Source organism: Apaloderma vittatum, unplaced genomic scaffold (genome assembly GCF_000703405.1).
Source record: "Apaloderma vittatum isolate BGI_N311 unplaced genomic scaffold, ASM70340v1 scaffold7684, whole genome shotgun sequence".
NCBI lineage: Eukaryota > Metazoa > Chordata > Aves > Trogoniformes > Trogonidae > Apaloderma > Apaloderma vittatum.
The window spans coordinates 29,861-51,140 of NW_009710887.1; the positions used below are offsets into that span (position 1 = coordinate 29,861).

Consider the following 21,280-nt stretch of genomic DNA (forward strand, 5'->3'; position numbering starts at 1 on the left):
CAGTTACTTGGGCAGGTCTAACAGCTAGATACAGATCTTGGGAATCCTGTGCCAAGAACCCTGTCATCATATGCTAAGAAGGACATAAAAGATCTTTTTAGTCAAAAGTTTGGTGAAATCAAATGAAAATCTATGCTATTTATTCTAAAAATCCGAGCTCTCTAAAAACCAGAGCGATAATGAGGAAAAAGCCAGTGGTACAACATAGAATCATCTTTCCTGGAAGAAAATCCTTGGAGCTTTTGTTCTTTCAAGATATCCATCCTCTAGAGCAAGCTTATTACCAACATCTGTTGTTCTCCATCCAGACTGGATGTATCCTCTGACGAAAGAGCACACAAAGAGAGCTCCCTCACACGCTCTCTCTCGGGAGTCGCAGCCCTACAAACAAAAGCATTAGTAATGACAAGTTATCAGAGGATCTAGGACCTTAGCCAGGCAGGAGTTTCACTTTGCTGTGATTCTGTAGAGAAAACGAACCCTTAGCCGGGTCAGATCCTTCAGTTTCCCTTATTCTTTTCCCCTCTGTGCTCAGATTTGCGATAAACCGTTTCGCCACAGCAGCTGGGAAGCGATTGCCCTGCCCCAAAGGGCTTGTAACGGAGCTTTAGCTGTAAGACAAAGGGAGCCAAGTGAGGAGAGACTGAGTAGCAGCAGAAAAAAAACTTAAATCATTATCTAAAAAAGGCAAAGTGAGTCTTATTTCACTATCTGTTAAATGTTAGGAGTTCAGGAGCACGCATACAGGCAGTTGTTAGAGCTGCAGCACAAGCCTCAGAGGTTCGATTTTCTGAGTGGCTACAGCTGTACCACCTTCTAAATCCTTGGGTCCTGATTTATTCATGGCATTAGGAATGCAAAATGCAAGCAGAGGGAAGTAGGCCAACAAGAGAATAGAAAACAGGGACATAGAGGAACCAGTTTCTTCATTCCAGCTGAAAACAGGTTGAAATTAACTCTTTCAGAGCAAGCTCTGACGCGTAAAAAAGCACAAAGGAGTCTCTCCCCACAAAATAAAATCAGGATCAGAGCAAATGTGACTTCAGCAAGAGTTCAGCTGAACTCTAGACCGAGGCGTTTGCATTTTCAGATGCGTAATGCTGGGGCCAATGCATCTGACAGAGGAGGGGTTAACAGCTTTGGTTCTGTGAACCCTGGGCCAGATGTTCAGCTGGTGCAACTCAGCTGCAGAGCCATTAGGAATTACTAAAGCTACGCCTGCTTACCCCAGGCAGGATTCTGGCCCTGTCCTTTGAAATCCTATCAAATACCCACTCCAGAGATTTCTCTAAGGGAAGGAATTCACTTTTTGGAAGGATTTAAACAGGCTACTAGAAAACCTGCAGAACGTGGTTAAGCCGACACGGCCATTACTCCGACCTGCTTGTAATAATCCAAAATGCTGAAATCAAAAGCACGTAGCAGCCTCCTGGGAAGGGAGGCCAGGCAGGAATTGGAGCGAGTCATCAAATTTTACTCATGGGGAGAACTGGGCGCAAACCAGCATTACCTGAGACCAGCCAACGCTAGAAATTCGGACCTTGAAACAGTGTCTAGAAAGAAGCCTCGGGAGCAGATCCAAGCGCCACGAAAGCACGCGCTTGCATTTTCGTGAATCATGGTGAATATAATTTCTTCAGAAGGAGGTGGCAGACTTGACCAAAACTTAAATATTCTGGGGTGCTGGTTGACAACGTGAGCCTTAAATGAACTTTTCATCCCATGCTGTTCCTATCAAATAATACCAACAAAACATCGTTTCCGCCACCGTTTCATGGTGGGCGCATACAGGCAGCACCTTAGAGTGAGTAGAAATGGGCACTAGAGGGAAATCACTGGTTTGTCACTTACCAGGAAACGGACACGGATCTTGACTGGCTCCATCTGAGTTCTCAGAGCAGACGCTGTGGTCAGCCAAGTCTTCGAGCACATGCTTGTAATACAAAATAGTCTACAAAATATACCACGGTGATCGGATGGTAAAAGAGGGGAGTGGGCAAGGAAGACGTACGGCAGCACATTCCTCCCTGAAAGGACCATTCTTTCATCCAAGTGGAATGTCATTGAAGTCTGATATTTAGGGGGGGGAAAAAAAAAAAAAAAATCAAGAAAATATGTTCAGATATGAAAGAAAATACGAATTTCCAAGATGGAGGAGGAGGCTACAACTTATCTCAAGTGCCCAGAAATATGAGGCACGTCGTTACTGCATGGGAAGGATTTTAAACAGCCACCTTGATCAAAGCTGACATTAAAGGGAAGTTCCCTGCCCTGTTACTTTATTTCTGCACCCCTAAGCATCCAGCCTGTGTACTTGAATGAAAAAACAGTACATAACTTGTTTAAAGGCTTTTGTAACACAAGATATAATAAAGAATCTGTAATGCTGCAACAGCAGTCTTTCATAACACAATTTTTTCAACCTAACACCAACCTCAAGGCAAAACTGCTCTCTGACACCAATAACTAGACAATATTCAGTATATTCTAAAGGATTCTGCTATAAGCCGCTTTAAACATATTTACTTACATCACATACGTTCTTAATCTAGGTGCCTTTCACAGCTGAAATGAAGCCACTGGCTGCATCTTCCCGTCTTGACAGGAATGTGACAGAGCTCTCCTCCTTCCATATAAACTTCAAACAGCACCCAGGTAACATGCAATCTGTCTTCCTGGCTCGAACTAAACCAATTATGGAGGCAGAGGGCTCTCCTACCCCAGCGAAGGAGCTAAAACCTTTAAGGAGCCTGACAAAGAAAAGGCAACACCGTAATAGGGATTGCCAGCCAGGGGGGTTGCGACAGTCCTGAGAGCTGAGCTGGTCCAAAATAGTTGCAGCCTTTAAAGGAGATAACTGGTTGCACTTTAGGGCCTTGTCTTAAAACATATCCACTTGGAAGAATTTGTAATTTCTGCGGTGTCCCTTGTTGAAAAAATATAATCAGGGTTTTTGAAAGATCTGCTTCTCTTGCCAGAAATTAGCAAGCAGCACTTAGAGTAGCTGGCATAACTTGGCCAGAGGAGAAAGGGCAATACTTTAGTCTAAGCAGATCTTTCTGCAAATCTCTCTCAAAGCCTTCAGTGAAAGATGTTCTTATTCACTGGAGAGAATATATATATGTGTCTGTATCTCTATATATATATGTACACACACACACTAACTCACACACACACACATAAATGTATATACACATAGTAACCAGATCATCTCTTTGAAGTGAGAAATACCACACTCAACCCAGAACCAGTCTGATGTTGAGAGGACTAAGAAACCAAAGAAAAGACATCCTTAGTGGTTCTGGAGTCACTCTCAGGACCGATTCTTTTACTGGATCAAAGCACAGATTCACAATGCAAAATTCAGTCTGCTCTGACCCATGTTTCGAGTGGTTCCCACCTCATTTTACAGCAGTGAAATCAAGTTTGCTGAAATTCTGGAGACTCGAGTTCAGTTTCTCCCGACTTCTACTCAGCATTAAAATGAAATAACAGCAGAAGATAATGTTTCGCAGCAGAGTTCCTTCAAAATTGCATGTTGGGAACATTTTACAGGATATAAATTACATATATACACATGTATAATACACAATACATACAGAGCTAAAACCACAAAACAGAAAGCTACATTTACACTTCTCGATAGAAAACAGGGAGCTGGCGGCAACATCGTTCAAGTGCTCAAACCATCAATGATCCATCAACCGAGTCCCAAATTTTCCAGGTGCATTGGAAGAATGTTATAAGCAGTGTTGGCAAAAGGTGCTTTCTGGATGTTTCATGATGAAAATGAAGTTCAGGAAGGCCAGTTTGGTCAACTTGTTCAAAGCCAGTATACACAGTCCAACAGGGAACTGGGAAACTCGTAATGCTCCAACCCGGTACCTGTCGGGTATTCCCTGCCAGGCTGATCAGATTGTTTCTCATTATCTGTCATCAAAACAGGTCAGGGAATCAACACTACTTTGGTAAGTGAAGCAGCACTGCTCATCGCAGTTTTGAGATGGAAAACCTTTGTTTCTCGATCCAAGCAGGTACACTCCAATGGAGGAAAAACAAGGATGAGAAACATCGATGATATATAACAAAGAAGCTCAACAGTTTCAGACCAGAGAAGTTCAAGACAAGAGGGGCTTCAGTTTAGGGAACCAAGCCAGCCTACGCATTCCTTCCCTGTTTTCACTTTCCTAAACCAGAAGTCAGTACTAAAATGCAGGCAAGGGCGATTGCCATTTCTTTCCTCTGAGGAAGGAAGAATGAGTGGCACAGTCCATTATATTCTGCTTTCCTGCTCCAGGTGATAAAAAGGCTCCAGCAAGTCCCAAGGTCACGCTTGCACGTTTCCTGCTTTACCGTGAGAGGCCTGGGAAACACGACTGATGCTGCTTTCAATAAAGAGTTTCAGACCCTTTAAACCTTCAGCGTAGAGGTATTCCAGGTACCAGTTCCACGTCTTTCCCTGTAAAGGCAGAAAGAACAGGCAGATGTGCAGGGGACAACTTTTTCTCCTCCTCAGGCCAGGCCGAAAAGGACCGCAAACATCACACCTCCCACAGTTTGACAACAAATACCCACAGGTACACAGGATCACGTCCCAAATGCCCAAACTTTTACATTAGGAATTACACATTTGGAACAGGACAAATCACAATTCTTATTTTTTTTTCATACTGAAGGTGTTTATAAATCCCAGTTCTAAAAAGAGGCAGGTCTATTGGATCAACAGTGAAAATGTCAGGAGGCAAATGAACACGGATATTAAATCCTTCCTTCCATCACTAGCGGCGACTCCTCCATAACAGGTTTGAAGTACACTGTGATACAGGAAAGGAAACCAACTGCTCAGCAGAGAATCCCTGTTCAAAGCTATAGCAAAGCTACACATCCACCTCAAATTTAATATTTTTTGTTGACAGTAGAAATTCTGCTTCAAGTACACCAAAAATATAGCTTTTTCCAGAGCCTGCAGAGAACAATAAACAGTCTTGTCCTGATCCTGCCCTGACTCACAGGGGAAATATTTAAAAATCTGAGACCGCTACCCACAGATGGCTAGATACGTAACTTTTAAGTCGTTGATGTCCTTGTGTTTGGTCCCATGAAGAGACTGAACCAAAGTCTCCAGCTGGAATTCTCCCGTTTCAAATTTTTTATAGGGTATTTGTGGAATTGGGAAATACTATCACCTCAACCTCTTCTACACCGCTGCTGAAAATTGCCTGCTTCCACATCACTAAACCACAACATCTTACCTTAATTAAGCTGAAGTTGAGGGTGGTGTCATCTGGCCAAGCCTTCAGGAGAGTGAATAAAAACAGTGTCAAAGTCAGATAAAAGAAGTATGCCTGGAGCTGCTGAGCCTCTGCTTACTCCCCTGCTAAATCAGACATTGCAGGTGTGCAAAGAAATGCTGAGATTTTCAATCGCGTTTCAGAATCAGAATCACGTTTCAGAATTCTCGCATCAGACTGTGTCCACGAGCAGCAAGAATGAGATTGCGGAGAACCCCCTTGTCCTGTGCTGCACCATCACAGGATATTTACAGGTATCTTTAAGCATTGTCTCTCTACAGTGTGACAGTTGCCCCTTCAAAACTTTAGATAGATGTTTCCCAGGAAGGAGAAAGAGGAAGAGAAAACCTGGCATTAAGATTAGTGCTTGTGTTCCCCGACTGTGCTGCAGAGCAGTGCCCTCTGGTGCTCAGCGCCGAAGCTTTTAAGCAAAGATGGCACCGCAGCCAAGTATTTTTTCCTGTCTTAAGACACATCTGCGATAGCTGCTCTTTCTTGGTTCTGCAGTACAAAGAATAAAAAAATTCTCCACCAGAAGCTTTTGTTTGTGTGTTTGTTTGGCTTCTTTTTGTGGGTTTGTTGTTTGGTGTTTTGTGGGTTGTTTTTTTTTTTTTTACTTACAAAAGCCACAATTAATCAGGAAGCCGTCGAACAAAAAGGATCTAGACAAAAGATATGAAAAACCATAGGAAAGACCAAGGGAAAGAAGTTGTATATAACAAAAATAAAATAGTCTCCTCCGGAAAAAGACAAACCCGGGGTTTAATCAACTACCTAGAATCCGGACACTGAGTATACAAACAAAGGCATAATGTATAAATGAATTTGGGAAGAGCAGAAAGCACTGCTACACAATTCTGCCGTGCATCCCTGTATACAACTTAACTACGTATTTCTTGTCTTGGAGCTTAAATGTCAAGAAGTTGTCAGGACAGAATGTCTGGTGTTGCCAAAGGCCCAAATGTTGGCCAAGGCCATTACCTGCTGCAGGAAGAGGACAGCATAGCCCATCATGGCTGGGTGGTAGACAATGTTAAAGCTGGTTTTGAATTCCTGCACTGTGGTTTTTTTCAGCAGCTCGTCATCCATACGAAGACCCTGAGGATGTATATCCTTCTGGAACACGCTGGATGTCCACAGACAACCCACCATCGCTATTATGTACTGGTTGTACTCTTGGTACGTCCGGCTGCTGAACTTGAATTGCAGTATCTTCTGAGGGCAAGAAGATAAATCAATAAACAGCAGCCTCAGGTGTGTGCTCGCTCCAGTCCTTAAAAAAATGCCCTCAGAACACCTGCCCCCACCCCATTCAACTCAACTCCCTGCTAAAGTCCGTTCTAGCACGTTTATCCACAATACCTTTTTACTCAGCTCATTTTGTTTTGCAGCCACCAAGTTTGTTCGATACCTGATTAAAAAAAAAAAAAAAACAAGCAGAAGAGAAAGTTAGGGGGGCTGTAAATTTTTACTACTTAACAGTGTTGAAAAAAAGCTGAAGGAATATGTTAAGAAAGCTTATTTCCTGCACAAGAGAGATCAAAAAAAGAGAGACACAAAAAAGAATTCAAAGGGACTTTATCACTTGGCACAGACCCACCCTTTGCAGGCATAGCAGGGAGACCCTCCATAATATTCATCTGTTACCTGATAAAGGCGTTGCCAGTTTTTGCCTGGGACAGTCACCCTCATAAAAGCAATATGCAAGAACTGACACACAGCCTTCAAGTCAGTGGAAAATCGCGGTGCGTTTTTACGAAGGGAGACTTCCATTCACTAAGCAGAGAAGCGGAAGCCACTGGAAATAATGCGACTTGACAGCTGTTCTATATAAGAAGAACTAGCTCCTCTTATTTCCCAGAGACCATCCTGTCACATTAATTACCCCAGAGATCCCTCAGAGGAAAAGCCACATGGAGAGCCCTGTGCCAGCTGTCAGCAGTTGGCTTCTCTCCTTCTCCGACGCAACCACTGGAACTAACAAGGCCAAGAAGAGCGGCCGTGTTGGTGAATCCTGTGGAAAGCTAAACAGGGCTGTCTTTGAACCTACAGGCAGCCCCAAATTCCGACAGCGTTCGGAGGTGGCAGAAGTGCTTCCTACTGAGCACGTTACAGAATTCATAAGGGAAAGCTCAAGGCGAGCAGTCAAAGCACAAGAGTGAGAAGTTGTCCAGTTAACTACCAGCGATTACAGCTGGCTGACTTAAGCTCCCTCAAAAACAACATGGGAATTCCTTCACATATCAAAGACACAGAAATACTAGCAAAGAGGCCAGAATCCTGTTATTTTGGCTAACAGGCTGAAAAAAAAAAAAAAAGTAGGAACTACAGCTGTAAAATCCACAAGGATGATTAAGGGACTTGAACATCTCTCTTAGGAAGAGAGACAGAGAACTGGGGCTGTTTAGCCTTGAAAGGAGACGGCTGAGAGGGGATTTATTAACGTATAGAAATATCTGAGGGGTGGGTGTCAAGAGGAAGGAGACAATCTCTTCTCAGTGGTGCCCAGCAATAGAACTAGAAATAAGTTAGAACATAGGAAGTTCCAACTCAACGTGAGGAGAAACTTCTTTGCTTTGAGGCTGCCGGAGCCCTGGCCCAGGCTGCCCAGAGAGGGTGTGGAGTCTCCTGCTCTGGAGACTTTCCAACCCGCCTGGATGGTTCCTGTGTGGCTGCCCTGGGGGATCCTGCTCTGGCAGGGAGGTTGGACTAGATGATCTCTAGAGGTCCCTTCCAACCTCAAACGTTCTATGATTCCATGATCCCATATCGTGAAAGCTGGCTGCAACCAGAACTTTCGCTTTTGCCTTGCACGGTCAGAAAGAGTAGGTGTTTGGATTTTACACCAAAGTAAGTTCACGTCCACAAGACTGAAAGAAGACGAGGAGTCCCTCCAGCCCACACCATTTGTAGTACCTGTACATAATGTAGCAGAGCTGATTCAAGTTGACAGAATCCATGCTGAGAAGCGCTGGGTAGAAAACTCCAGCAGGAGGCATTATCAACAAAGGCAGATTGTACTTCAGGTACACGTCACACACCTGCAGGAATGAAGCAAATTCTGGCAGATTATTACTGTCATTAACAAACCCTGAGGCGTTTCAGAGCAAAAGGAGGCACGACGCCGCACTTCAGCCAGCTCCATCAACTTCACCTAGGAGGGAAGGCCGGGGTGAAGCAATTCCATTTGTTTCTTTCTCAGTTCATCAGTTCAGATCTCAGTCTCTGCTGCAACCATTTAGGTACAACCATATGTTTTGACATGGTTACTTGTTCAATTGAATCTACTCAGACCCTTGTAAAAGAAAAAAAAAAAAAGGCAGCAGCCATTTTTCCCTGATCTTTTAGCTCATTCCAGCATACAAAGCTGGAATTGCACTAGATCTGACCTTGTTCCTAACCTGGTTTGCTGATAGCAGTAAAGCCAAGCACCTCTTCCAACTGGGAAATTACATCTTTCTATTTGACCTTGCTGGAATCGCATGAACACACGATAAAGCTTCGCTCTAAGAAAAGAAGATATGGCCACACGGGTTTATTATCAGACTCACATTTGGAATTTAAGGTTGAGTTTCTTTAAAATTCCTGCAGATTTAACAAGACCTTCAGCTATAATGACAGCTTTACAGTATGAAAAAATAATCAAAAGCAATATTGCTGTAACTTAACATATCACTGTCCTCTGCAGGTGAGCCACAGTAACTATTCCCAAAGGTGTGCATCATTCTCAGAAGAGCAGGGGGGTTATTTTTGTGGTTTTCGTTGTTTGTTTTTAATATTGGAGCACTGTCAGTGGTCTAAGAACATGCAGATCTAGTTACTACAGCTCAGGCCATGAAACAATTAGGCTGTGACAGCCTAAAGCCAGATACTTTTTACATCTTGTTAAATTCAGCACAACAACTGGTTTAGGAGTTCTTCCTCTCATCTCATTGCAGACTTTTCACTCAAGACAGTTTGCCAGACTTTCACCTTTCCTCTTGTCCCCAGTACAGCTATACCATGTAAGGTATAGTCAGCTATTTGTATGTAAAACTGAATCACTGGTATTTTCAGAAATCTAAATTCTTAATATCTCAGCTGTGTGTTTTTAGAAGTCACAAGAGTTCTGAATACATAAGCAAAATCTCAAGGAAAAAAAACCCAAATCCTAATTGTCTGCTAGGGCACCGATAATTGTATATCGAAGGGTGCATGATTCTCTGTGTATTCCCATAAAATGAGCATTTAACCTATTTTAAACACACCACATTTTGCAAACGTTGCTGCCCCTTCATTTTGTGTATTTTTAATGGACATTTTAGTTACAAGGAGCTCCCAGAACCATCATCGATTTTTCAACTCTTCACAATTTTATCCAAATTGCAGGAGCAACAACAGCGTGGCTGGAGTTTACGCAGCTGTAAGAACCCCTACAGAGAGCACACGAAGAAGCTAGAAAGTCGGCTTAGGCCCACTGGATGTTGCTTAGTTTGTCTACAGAATAAACAGGGGAATAAGCTTCATTTTCTAAGGGAAAAAAATTCATTTTCTAAGGAAAAAGTCAGGACACATTGTTTGAAATCGAACTCAAAGTTGTTATTTCCTATAAACTAGCACTAAAAAAGCACGTTATGCCATGTTGTTACATCCCCCTTCCACAAGCAACCTCTTTCTAGCAGCATATTTAGTTCTGCCTACAGATGCACCAGCTGTCACCTGTAGATCTCCCAAGTGTTTGGAGCATTCTTGCATTTAATCACAAAGTCCTGTAAACTATAACGAGGAAGGTGTTTTCATGCTCTAGTTTAAAAAAAATGCAGAGTCCTACGATTTTGAAAGCCAAAATGAATGGGATACATACAGTCTCATAGAAATTCAGGATGAAATACAGCAAGAAAGTGGCGTTGTCTTCCAACTGCAACGCGACAGTAGAGATCCCTCCAACAAAGTGGATCAGCTCAGCCACCGCGTCCACGAGCCCAGAGAGGGTGGTATTCCTGCACCGACGACACGACACAAGATTAGACAGCTCTTTGCAAAGGGTAAAAAGGAAAAGTGGTATCAAAGAAATTGAAGTTTCTCCTGCTCCGCCAAGTATTCAGCAAAGTGTATTTTTTCATCAATATATACGGTAACATATTGTTGCCAACATTTTTACAAACTCAAGTATTCAGCAAAGTGTATTTTTCCATCAATATATATGGTAACATATTGTTGCCAACATTTTTACAAACAGGAGCCAGTGTTACAAGGATTTTTTTGACTTCTGGACATTTCAAATCTTCAGTGTCAACTGAAATACTTTCAAAGAAAGAAGGAACAGGACTGACAAGGCAGCTTACAACATAGGAGAAGCATCGCAGAAGTATTAATCTTCCAGCTGGTCTTTACGCTGGGTGACAGGGCTAGAACATATCTCTAAAAACACTAGTGAACAATTTATTTCAGACAAACTTACGAAGAATGGCCTTGAGAGTCAGATTCTGAATCTAGGTAAACCATGTGCCAGTTTAACCAGTTCTGCAACAGCTCCCTCAGGCTCTCAAGAACACTGCACTGCAAGAGGCAAAAAGACAATTTACACAAGTGAATAATACTAAACAAAAAGAATTGACACACGCAGAGATAGATAAGAAGAGTTTCTCGGGCCACAAAGAGCAGTGAAATACTTGTATGTCCCTTTGAACTGAATGTGTTACATAGATTTCCCTAGAGAATGCAAGTTGCAAATACCGAGTAAAAATTCCAATTAAAACACTCAGCTGTTGTCCTGTGTACTATCAGTTCTTTTGATTTCCAGTGCTCCAGTTTAGATCCCAATGTAAACAAACAAAAAAAAAAATCTTAAAGACACTCAGATTCCCGAGTAACATCGTAAGTTTATATTTTGTCCTTGTTTGTGCAAAGACTTCCCCCGCAAAAGTCGCCTATACTATCCCTCAGGCTGCTACATCCGAGAGGCGCAGACAGCACTAGCACCCAGAAGCAAACCACCACTGCGCCCACAAATTACCTTAAAGTAAAGGGACGACGTTAAAAAGAGCTGGGACAGGGGATCATAGAGATTTGACTTCATTTCTGAAACAAAGGAGAAAGCAACGTGATACCTGTGGCACAGATTCTGTCACCCAAGATCAGGCACTGCCCAGCCTCACCCAAAGGATCTGCGACACATACCAGAGAAGCTGCTAAGGGGGATCCAACTCACAAGTCTGAGGATTTGTGATCGGCAGCAGAAGCCGTCCCAGAGAGGAAGGGTCTTATACAGGAACTCTTCACAGGAAGAAAATCCCTCCTACAGAGCAGATAAACATTCAAAAATGTCATCTTGTATGCCTGTGCCTTGCCATGCTCACTTTACCCTGCAGAAATAGAGAGGCTTACACGTCCTTTCTGCCATAAAATTCACCACGACACTCAAATTATCGTTCTCGAGATCATTCTCAAATTACCCTTCCTGCAGAAAACAAGGCCAACTCCAGAATATTGACTCGCTCTAGAAATGCGTATCTTTCTTCCTTGAGACACTCGCTATCACTTCTCAAAGATATTACAAGGAAACAGGTAAGTCCCAAAAATACTTTAAGACAAGATTTTACGAAACTTCACAAAACAAGCACTTACCTGCAAGAAACACTCCGTCTTGTAGACAGTTTCTAGGAAGTCCTTGAATTCTTCTTCATATTCACTGTTACCAGCCACGCACCAGGTGCATTCTAAACAGAAGGAGCACAATCAAAAACAAAATTCCGTTCTCCTCCAGCGGTTGTTTCAATGCGGCGCAATTATCATGACAAATCTGAATAGCAAAGCACAAATACCGAAAAGTGAAAAGCCTCAGACATTCTTTACCTCCCCACCACGCAAAGTAATAAGGTTCTTACCTTCTTGAAGAACCTGACCCATCCAATAGTAGAGCCTCAGGTAAATAGATTCGTCTTTGACACAATTCATGTAGTGAAGCAGCAAGGGGTTCGTTAGCACTGAACCCATTCGGGAAGGAAACTATGAGAGAAATCAAGAAAAAAGTTAATCAGTATTTACGTCACCAAACTGCCAGAGTAGCTCATCCTGTCAGCGTTGGCCAACAAGACCATCTCCAGCACTTGTTTGTCACCATCAGGTAGGAGAAGGGGCTCTGTTAGAACTAGGCAGCACACAGACTATTTAATAAAACAGGGCGCAGAGGAATATCTCTCGAAACATTCAGTGAGCTTAGCGAGACCTTTCCTGAAACTCACCTCTAGGCGGTGGATATTGTGTAGGAGCTGAGAAAAAGTCTGCAGCCGCTCCAGCGGAAGAGACTGGCTACACAAATCACCACAGTTGTTTTGCCTGTCCTCCTCCAAATTATTTCTGTCCACGCTGCTCGCATATATGATCAGTTGGCTATTCCATTTCTGTGGAAAAGGAACGCAAATGAATAGCGATTATCGTTTCCGATGCAATCAAGTGCGCTTGCAACCAGCGTTCCCATAAAAACAGGTATCCAGGATTTCATTATAATTGGAATTCTGCATTTCTATAGAGCTCCTCCAGCCTTCCTAGAGCTGGAGTAAATCCTGGCTCCCATTATTTGCCAATATTCATAACGAAGACACCTCCTAGACATTAACCTACCCTTTTTCGTGACTGAGGTGGAGCCGTGCCTAAAAACAGCGCCTGGGACACTGGAGAGTTTTCCTGCTTTCTTCGCTTTATTGCGTTGATTGCTGCTTTCCACGGGCCTTCTGCATTCTTGAAGTAAGTCTGAAAAACATAAATCGGACATCTGGTGGAGGAGCCAAACTAAGACAAAGCAACAGAAAGATCAGTTTCTGGCCTGACAAACTTCACCACAGTGTTGTATAGACGGTCAGCTTGGCTGGAGAGGCCAAGAGGTTAGGTTCTCACAGCACAGAACTCTCCTAATTCCTCAGCAAAAGGGATTTTTTTTTTTCCTTCCTTCTGAAATGGTGTCCCCTTTTCAGAAGGGATCTCCACCCTTGCGATTTATAACCCTCACTCCAATCAATTCACAGAGTAAATCTCAAGCATACATCAAAATAAGTCATGACCAAGGTGTTCTGCAAGTTACTAGGAAAGCTTCCCAAATTCAGCAGCCGTGACATCTGCCAAACAATGACTAAACGAATTCTCAAATTACCGTAGTTAAAAAGAAAACTGGAAAAATCAATGCAACATCCTTTCTGCACAAAACTTACTTTTCCCCCAACTCAGTTGCAACCAGTCTTTCAACCCAAATCAAGTGCCAAACCATCACAAAAATATTCAGGTTGGTGTGGGCTTCTGTAATCAAGCTTTTATTATGCAAGTTAACACGGTGTATTCATTAAAACAGTTGAAGATGTAGTTGGATTTTAGTTGCTAGTTATGCTGTGCGTGCCAAAAATGTAAATTCTCCAGCGGATGATTGCTCTATAAATTTATACTTTGCGTTGTGCCGCACAACGTAAGTATACAAGCAGGTTGAAATAAAAGAAATTTTCTTCACAGAAAGACAACTTGCCTATTCATAAAAAAAAAAAAAAAAGCAAAAGAAACAAAAAACTCAGAAAATCCTAAGTCTATCCCACGGAAGTACCAAAAGAAAATTTGGTGCAGAACTTAGGTTTGTTATTTTCTGTTATATATTCAGTTTCTGCTACATATAATCTACTCGGTCAAAGGGCTGAGCATACACATAGGCCTCTCTAAACTCATATTTTTTTTTGCTGTTACAGTGAGGCTCTGACAAATCAATTTACCACCATTTCTTTCCCCACCTTTTTTTCTCTTTCCTGTGGCATAGACTTTCCAAGTAGGAAATTATTTACTGAATTCCATTGGCATTTGTACTTGAGAAAGACAATTTGGACAATGCTTTGTGAAAACAAGAAGAAGAACTTGACTGGTTTCACACAATGTTAAGTCCTTCAAGACCAGTAAGAACTCCAAAAGGAGGATTAAAGGAATCCTTACAAGGACGAAGGAGGATGCCATTCCAAAACATCTCCTTGTGCTGAAGAGGAAGCAAAACACAACACAAGGAATCCTCATCTAAACCTGATTTTACTCAATGAAAAGAAATGGAATTAAGTCTTCAGCACTAAACCGTGTTATAGCTTAAACGGAAAGCTCAGTGCAAATACAGTTGTAAGTACTGGTTACAAAGAGATTAAATCTAATTTCTTACCTTCGCTTTCTTAGGAAGGTTTATGGTCACCAGCTCAGGACAGAAGAGTTTGTAAAGTGACAGCAGAGCCTGCAGGTGAGACTGCATTCCCTGTCAAAAAAGTGAAACAAGAGGAAATATATGTGGGGTTATGTTTTTAATATAGAAACTATATACTGTATTCTAGAAGAAAAAAAAATACAGTTACTAGTAAAAGCTTTCTAAAGTTACATGTCAGTAAGCAATCACTGATGAACAATTTAAAATAGAAAAAAACCAGAAACTGTGTCAGTGAAATACCATAGGAAGGGTATTGAAGAAGGAACTTTCTGTAGTCATAACTCTAAATGCTGTCTAAATACTCCAAAAGCTACAGCTTTTCGTTACAAAAAAGTAGCAAGATTCTTTATGATCCATTTCTCATTTTTTATACCACTTGAAAAAAGATTAATAGAAAATTAGACAGTGATAGATAAACAAAGTTGCCCCTTCCTCCGGAGATTTTACCACACCTAACCATGGGTCTGGGCATGTTATCTCACGTGCTCACAAAACACAGATGAAAATTAGGGAGGTACATGCAGGACAGACGAGCCCCAATGCTTCAAAGACTACAACCTACAGTTCCAAGTCCACCCTGTCCTGAGACTCAGGCCCCATTCCTCTGTCCTGTAAGGATGTGAGTCTTACAAATCGCATTTTTAACCACAGTTCAAACTCTACGAGATTTGAAATGAACTCACCATTTTCACCTGGAGGTCAAGCAGTCTCCTAACCCGAAAAGGCTTGACTGGAAGTACAATTAGGAACACAACAGGTTTAAAAACCATGGAATCAGACACTTCAGCAAAAATGTGATATCACTTTTACTACAGAAAGGCACAGCAAAGCACATAAAACCAATCGGTTATTTCTCAGCTAGCAGACAGGTTTTCCAGCAAAGAGAATAAGAAAGAAACCGATATTCCACCTCATAAAACTGGAGAGACTCACCACTTTCTTTCCTGGTCAGCAGGTAGAGTACGTGGCAGACGTAGGGGCACTACAAAGAAAAGGCAGCGATGAACTACCCGGATCGCTAATGACGCTACATTAAACGCAGCAGCCAGGCTTCACAAATTAATATTCTTGCATTCAGTTGCCTCAAATCATCGCTGTGTAACCGCTGGGGCAGAGCACACGCTCCTTTCCTTAGAAAGCAGCATTTTTTTATTTCTCCTTATATGTCACAGATTCAAATTTTATTAAAAAACATTATCTACACTCTGAGCAGGCCCTACAGTCACCAAGCTCTTCGGTGAGCTTGAATCTCGTCGTTTGGAACGTGGTCTAGAGATTTCAGGAGGCAGCAGTACAACTACAAGTTCAAGAAGGAAGGCACCTCCGAATCAGAATAATTTCTTAAAACGTCTAACTACAGTTGAGGCTGTAAGTGTCTTATTTAAGTTTCACACCTAACTCTGGCACGCTTTCCAGTTGGCCTGAAAACGCTATTTTAAACAGTAAGATCTTAAATCCAGTTTTATGAAAAGATTATAATTAATGTTAACCTAAAGCCACTAAAAACTTTGCAAGAAGGATTGGGAGACTTCACCTGCTGATGTCTGACATCAAAGGCAATCCCAGAGACCGCAGTGTCACAGTTACTGTCAGGAATTTGACAGAATTTGCCACTCCGCAATGCAGAAGAGTAAATTGTGGAAACATGTTTAAACAACCAGATCACAGTGTTGAAACTAAATTAACCCTACAGTACTTCCATGTTTCTGAATCTAAAGTACCCAGCAATTTTTGTAAAATGAAAAAAAAAGGTTCCAGCCTTCAGAAAACAGTCTCTACTTCAGAGTAATTAAATACGCCTGCTCCTAAAGAACATTTAGGTTGATTTTGTCAATTCCATATATTCTTCAGCTCTCCTTACCATCTTCTCATCTTGCAAGAAGGAAAAGAAGAAACCGTAGAGGGCATGAAGTTGTTCCTTACGATCGATGAAGTCAAACACCGTGATCAGCCATCTTAAAAAAAGGAGCTGCGGACAGGAAAAAAAGCCACGTTGCATTAAGTGATGGGCAAAAGCAAGACCGAGCTGTCACTGGCCAGTTTAAGAGACAATTGTTAAGGATACACGCCACTCTCAGGGACAACCAGACAGCTACACATGAACAGCAGAGGGACAAAAAAGCCTGTCGAGCACGAACTGCTGTATGGGAACGGAAGCAGCAGATTGTTTCTGAATCTGTGCTAACCCTCAGCTGTGATCTGAGAGCTCCTCACTGCAAGAAAAACATGGAGGTGCCGGAGCGGGTGCAAAGGACAACAAAGCTGGGGGAGGGTCTAGAGCTCCAGATTTACGAGGAGCGGCTGAGGGAACTGGGGTTGATCAGCCTGAAGAAAAGGAGGCTGAGGGGAGACCTTATCGCTCTCTGCAACTACCTGAGAGGAGACTGTAGCGTGGTGGGGTCAGTCTCTTCTCCCAAGTAACAAGCAATAGGACGAGAGGAGGTTTAGATTGGACATTAGGGAAAATTTCTTCACCAAAAATGTTATCAAGCACTGGAACAGGCTGCCCAGGGAAGTGTGTTCTTCCTAACCTAAACAGGTCTAGGATTCTATCGTGTAAACCTTTGAGCAGACTACATGAAAATGAAAGAGGCTGTTCTGCTAAGGTTAAGTCATGTTGCCATGGTCTAAGCACACCTTGCTGAAGCTGGGTGAAGAACACCACACTCAGCTGAAGTATCGCACACAGATGTTGGATTTGTTGCGATTTTTCAAAGGGAAGGTCGCAAAAACGACAGAACTTATACAGTAGATGAGCAGGCACTTCTTTATTGCAGCGCTGGGAAGCCCGGGATCCACCAAATGCTTCGAATACCTCACAAAAATTCAATCTATTTATACACTCTTTTACAAAGTTATAATATTTTAACATAAACATGCATACACTGTCCGCTATTAATTTTAACCTTCATAATGATTGGTTCAACCCTTGTTAATATTCATATAGCTTATTTCCATACAATCGCTGGCTATTGGGGTGAGCCCACATTTAACCACAAAACAAAAAAGGGGCAGTAGGGAGGTAGGGAGGCCTGCCTGCGTGAAACACAACCTATTGATCTGTCTAAATGAAGTATGCTGGTATTGTTATTAAAGCACAGGGGCAGTGAGACCAAAGCACAGGTGCGGTAAAACCAAATCACAGGTGCGGTAAAACCAAATCGTAGGTGCGGTGAGACCTTTTACAAGTACCAAACATCCCCTGCCAGCTTTGCAGCTTGCACAGCTCTGGCTTTTGCTAAAGCCCACATATGACTTTTTAGCATAAGTAAAGTACTATATTCCTTATCCTAATATAAATTAATAAACTAATTTAATTAAAATGGTAATTAGCTATTCATTAAGCAATTAGTTCCTTAAAACTTAAGTTTGATTACAACAGATTCCTAAAGAATTCAGGGATCCAAGACAAGCAGGAACCGTGCAAATTTCCACTCTCACACTGGAAAAAGTGTTCCTTGGTTCCCAAATGCCGTTCCAGCAATGGAATCTTTCTAAATGACAGCATCTTAGGTAAGAATCTCAGGATTTTTGCTTCCTAAAGATAATCTATCCTAATCATTCCTGTGCAGAAGCAACAAGCACTGTAAACAGTAACTAAGTTACCTGGACGTTGCCTGAGCATTTGCCAACACAGAGCCAAGATACAGCTGAAACTACAGCATCTTCTGGTATTACTGAAGCTGGAACCAGGCTCTTCAATATACGAGTATTCACTGTATCAGCTGGAGAAAAAAAAAAAATAAACCATTTAAAATAAGATCGTGCTTTGATATAGTTCTTTGATATAGTTTTGCAGCTTAGGTCAAAATTCCCTCTGGAGAAGATTATTCGGAGCTTTGTTGCTTAAAGTGAGAGTGCACAAGAATCTAGCAGGCACTTACCTATACCTCAACAATTAAGAGAAATATTTGCATTAAAGAAAGAAAATGGCATATGGAGTCTTTTGGTACTGAAATAGCTTTTAGAGTGTTGGCATGACAACCAAAAGTAACGCAAATTTGTGGTAACATTAAACAATTCCTTCAGCAAAAGAGTATGTGACTGTCAGAGCAGTGTTCTGGAGATGAGGTGGTAATTTTAAAATCAAGAAAAGCACTAAACTGCTCGCATAATGGAGAAAGAAACCTGTGTGCTCCTCGAGGAAAAAGTTTAGGGGTTTTTTTCCATTCCATATTTCATTATTTAAAAGTATACATGGTGACCATGTATAGAAAGAAGCACAAAGGCTTCACTGACGCTGGTGAATGAAACGTTAAGATGGCATTTTAATTTTAATACAATTATATCAGATTGTTCAATTCTTTTAATCTCGGGGGGGGAAAAAAAAGAAACACAAAACCCCAACTATATAAACAGTTCCAACAACGAAAAGACACAAGGGTTGCTGAGGACAGGCTTTCAGCCTTCCAGAGGTCTGCAATGTCTAATGTTTCTCTGGGTGTCACAGCAAGGACTGAGGTGATTTCTAGATTAAATTTATGCTAAGCTGCGTAACGAAACAGTCGTCCGACCCCAACACCTCACCCTTTCAAGCCAGTTATCTCCAGCAGGTTTAATTGGAGGCAAAAGAGATGTTCACAGAAGACATTCTGGCAGTATATAAACACTTTACCAAGTTTGCCACTGAGCGCCACGTTCAGCAACACATCAAATCCCTCAGGGGGTAATCCGCTCTGCAGGGCAACAGTTTCCACAGCAGCCAAGTGTTTCTGCAGAGCACTGCTCTTTTTCAGCGAAACACGGTCTTGAACTAAGGAAAAAAAGACAACAGACAAAAGAGTGAAACAACTTCCGAACTGAAAGCGAACTATTTTAAACTTCTCTGAACTGTCCCTACATGTATATTCCTTTTTGTTGAGTAACCCAAAGGGGAAAACTTTTTGAGACATTAAAAAAAATACTGCAAAGCTCAGGCATTAAAGAGAGAAAACAGCATAAAAATTATGTTTTTATTACTTTATTTTTAAGAATTTAGTCATCTTTTCAATCGCTAAGCTTAAAACTGCTCTTGCCTTTCTCAAAGAAGCTCAAAGCTTGCTCAAGGGAGTCTTGCTCGTTGTCGTTTTTCTGGTCTTTCGGAGATTGATGGTTCCAGACACTCTTTGCAGAGTCAGTTTTCCCTTCTTTCCGCCACGCGGAGAGATCAGTTTGATTTTTCTGAAGAACTTGCAGAGGCTGCTTTGGGGTCTTAGAACTCCGTCTTCGCTGCATCTTTTCAGACTCCCAGCTGAGACTGGAGAATTTTACTCATTTGTCACGTGGGTTCGAATCTTTCATCATGAAGAGGCAAGAAAATACGTCAACCTCCAACAGCTGAAGAACATCAGAGAGCTAGTTCCCTGCAAGAAAAGAAAAAATTATCTTCCTGAAAAACAGATTTTTAGAGGTATCCTGCGTGACAGAACAGAATAACTTCAGAGGGAATCATTGAGAGCCATCTGCCCCCAAAACGATTAGACAACAGACACGGAAGATGAAAAGACAATAGTGTATAAAAATGCCATTCTTTCATTTAAAAAGGAAAAAAAAAACATTAACACAAACTCCTTTCAATTTAAAAATTGTCTGATAAATTTTTTTCTAGTACTTGGATCCAAAAACTAATACAAGCAGAAATCTAGCAAAACACTATCAACAATTTCCTTTTATTTAGTTTATTTTGTGCATTATTGATTTCATTACTTGTATATATCAATGTAAACAGTCAACAGGTCACGTTTTCCTGAAAGCTAAAGTACAGATTTTAGAGGATCATAACAACCTTTATCTTCCTATTTTACAAAAATTAGATTCTTCTGCAGCCTTTCCACCTAGAAGCTAGGATTTTAAGAAACATGAAGTTTTGGTGAGCTTCCAAGTAGAGCACAAGATCAACCAACACTGCAAAACTATCTAACTCTGGGAGAAATACAACTGTGAAAAGTGGAATTTCCCCTCTGTGTGCTGGGAAAATCAACTTTTTATTCACAAAACCTGAAATTTTGCTACAATTTCCTGGATTTGGTAGAGTATGCATGCAGGTCATCGGACTGCTGGAGCCTATCTTTTGCTTCCCAGGTTTCCTGACACAATAAACCACGTGATTTTAAACTCATACTCTCTCTGCAACTCTCAATTAAGACATCAGAATCATCCCTATTTTCCTGTAGGTTTGTTTGTCACTAAGTTCCCTATGTGGGATACCAAGAAGAGATTTCTGGCTAGCTATGCCAAGACCTCCTTGGAAGCGCCCGCTGACACACACACACATTCCACATTTACAAAGAAAATCCACTGACTTCAAGCGAAACGTATAAACCTCAGCATTTATGGACAATACCAAGTACACCAGAACTTCCACAAAGGTGGCTAAGGATAACCGAGACACTTTAAACCACTGAAACTCCTGATTGCGACTATACCGTACGTAGACTGGCATGAGCTTGACTGACATGTGAGGCACGTAGAAAACCCCAAACGCTCTGGAATCTTGTCTGGCTCGTCCTGAATCACCCGAGCAACGCTGCTGAGGGGTTGAGGAAGCGGATCTGGCTGACAGCACTCACCTACCACACTCTGGAGCACAGCAACAGCTTTCTCACAGAATCCTTCACTTGTTCTACCCGTTTAGGCGGTTTCTGTTGTGTTTTTTTTCTTTTTTCTTGCAGGAGATCTACAAAAAAGGTTGAGTGGGGCAAAGCGTGCCATCAGACCTCCGAGGGCTAGAACGCCAGCTCTCACCACAGCGAGCTCATGGATACCGGGCACGAACATCCCTTCCCCTCCCTCCCAGGCCCCCCCGCACACCCTT

General features: G+C 41.9%; 1 protein-coding gene across 1 annotated transcript; it reads right to left on the minus strand.

Moving 5' to 3' along the window:
* Window positions 1-4,327: 4,327 nt before the first annotated feature.
* On the minus strand, window positions 4,328-19,701 carry CENPI (centromere protein I). Its single transcript, XM_009867425.1, has 20 exons — window positions 19,503-19,701; window positions 19,103-19,240; window positions 18,094-18,212; window positions 16,349-16,456; window positions 15,421-15,469; window positions 15,171-15,217; window positions 14,449-14,538; window positions 12,894-13,022; window positions 12,515-12,673; window positions 12,158-12,278; window positions 11,898-11,989; window positions 11,451-11,568; window positions 11,287-11,351; window positions 10,732-10,829; window positions 10,135-10,270; window positions 8,208-8,332; window positions 6,654-6,702; window positions 6,273-6,506; window positions 5,253-5,294; window positions 4,328-4,459 (listed from the first exon to the last, which is right to left on the minus strand). Exons 1-20 carry the CDS (start codon window positions 19,699-19,701, stop codon window positions 4,328-4,330), a joined length of 2,250 nt encoding a protein of 749 aa, XP_009865727.1.
* Between the last annotated feature and the right edge of the window lie 1,579 nt (window positions 19,702-21,280).

Excerpts from the sequence above, each read along its gene's own strand:
- CENPI (XM_009867425.1), bottom strand. The coding sequence starts at position 19,701 with ATGCAGCGAAGACGGAGTTCTAAGACCCCAAAGCAGCCTCTGCAAGTT. Across the intron at positions 12,674-12,893 it reads CACCTCAGTCACGAAAAAGG|AAATGGAATAGCCAACTGAT; the intron begins GTAGGTTAATGT and ends CCTTTTCCACAG. Across the intron at positions 11,569-11,897 it reads AGACGGAGTGTTTCTTGCAG|GAGGGATTTTCTTCCTGTGA; the intron begins GTAAGTGCTTGT and ends TCTGCTCTGTAG.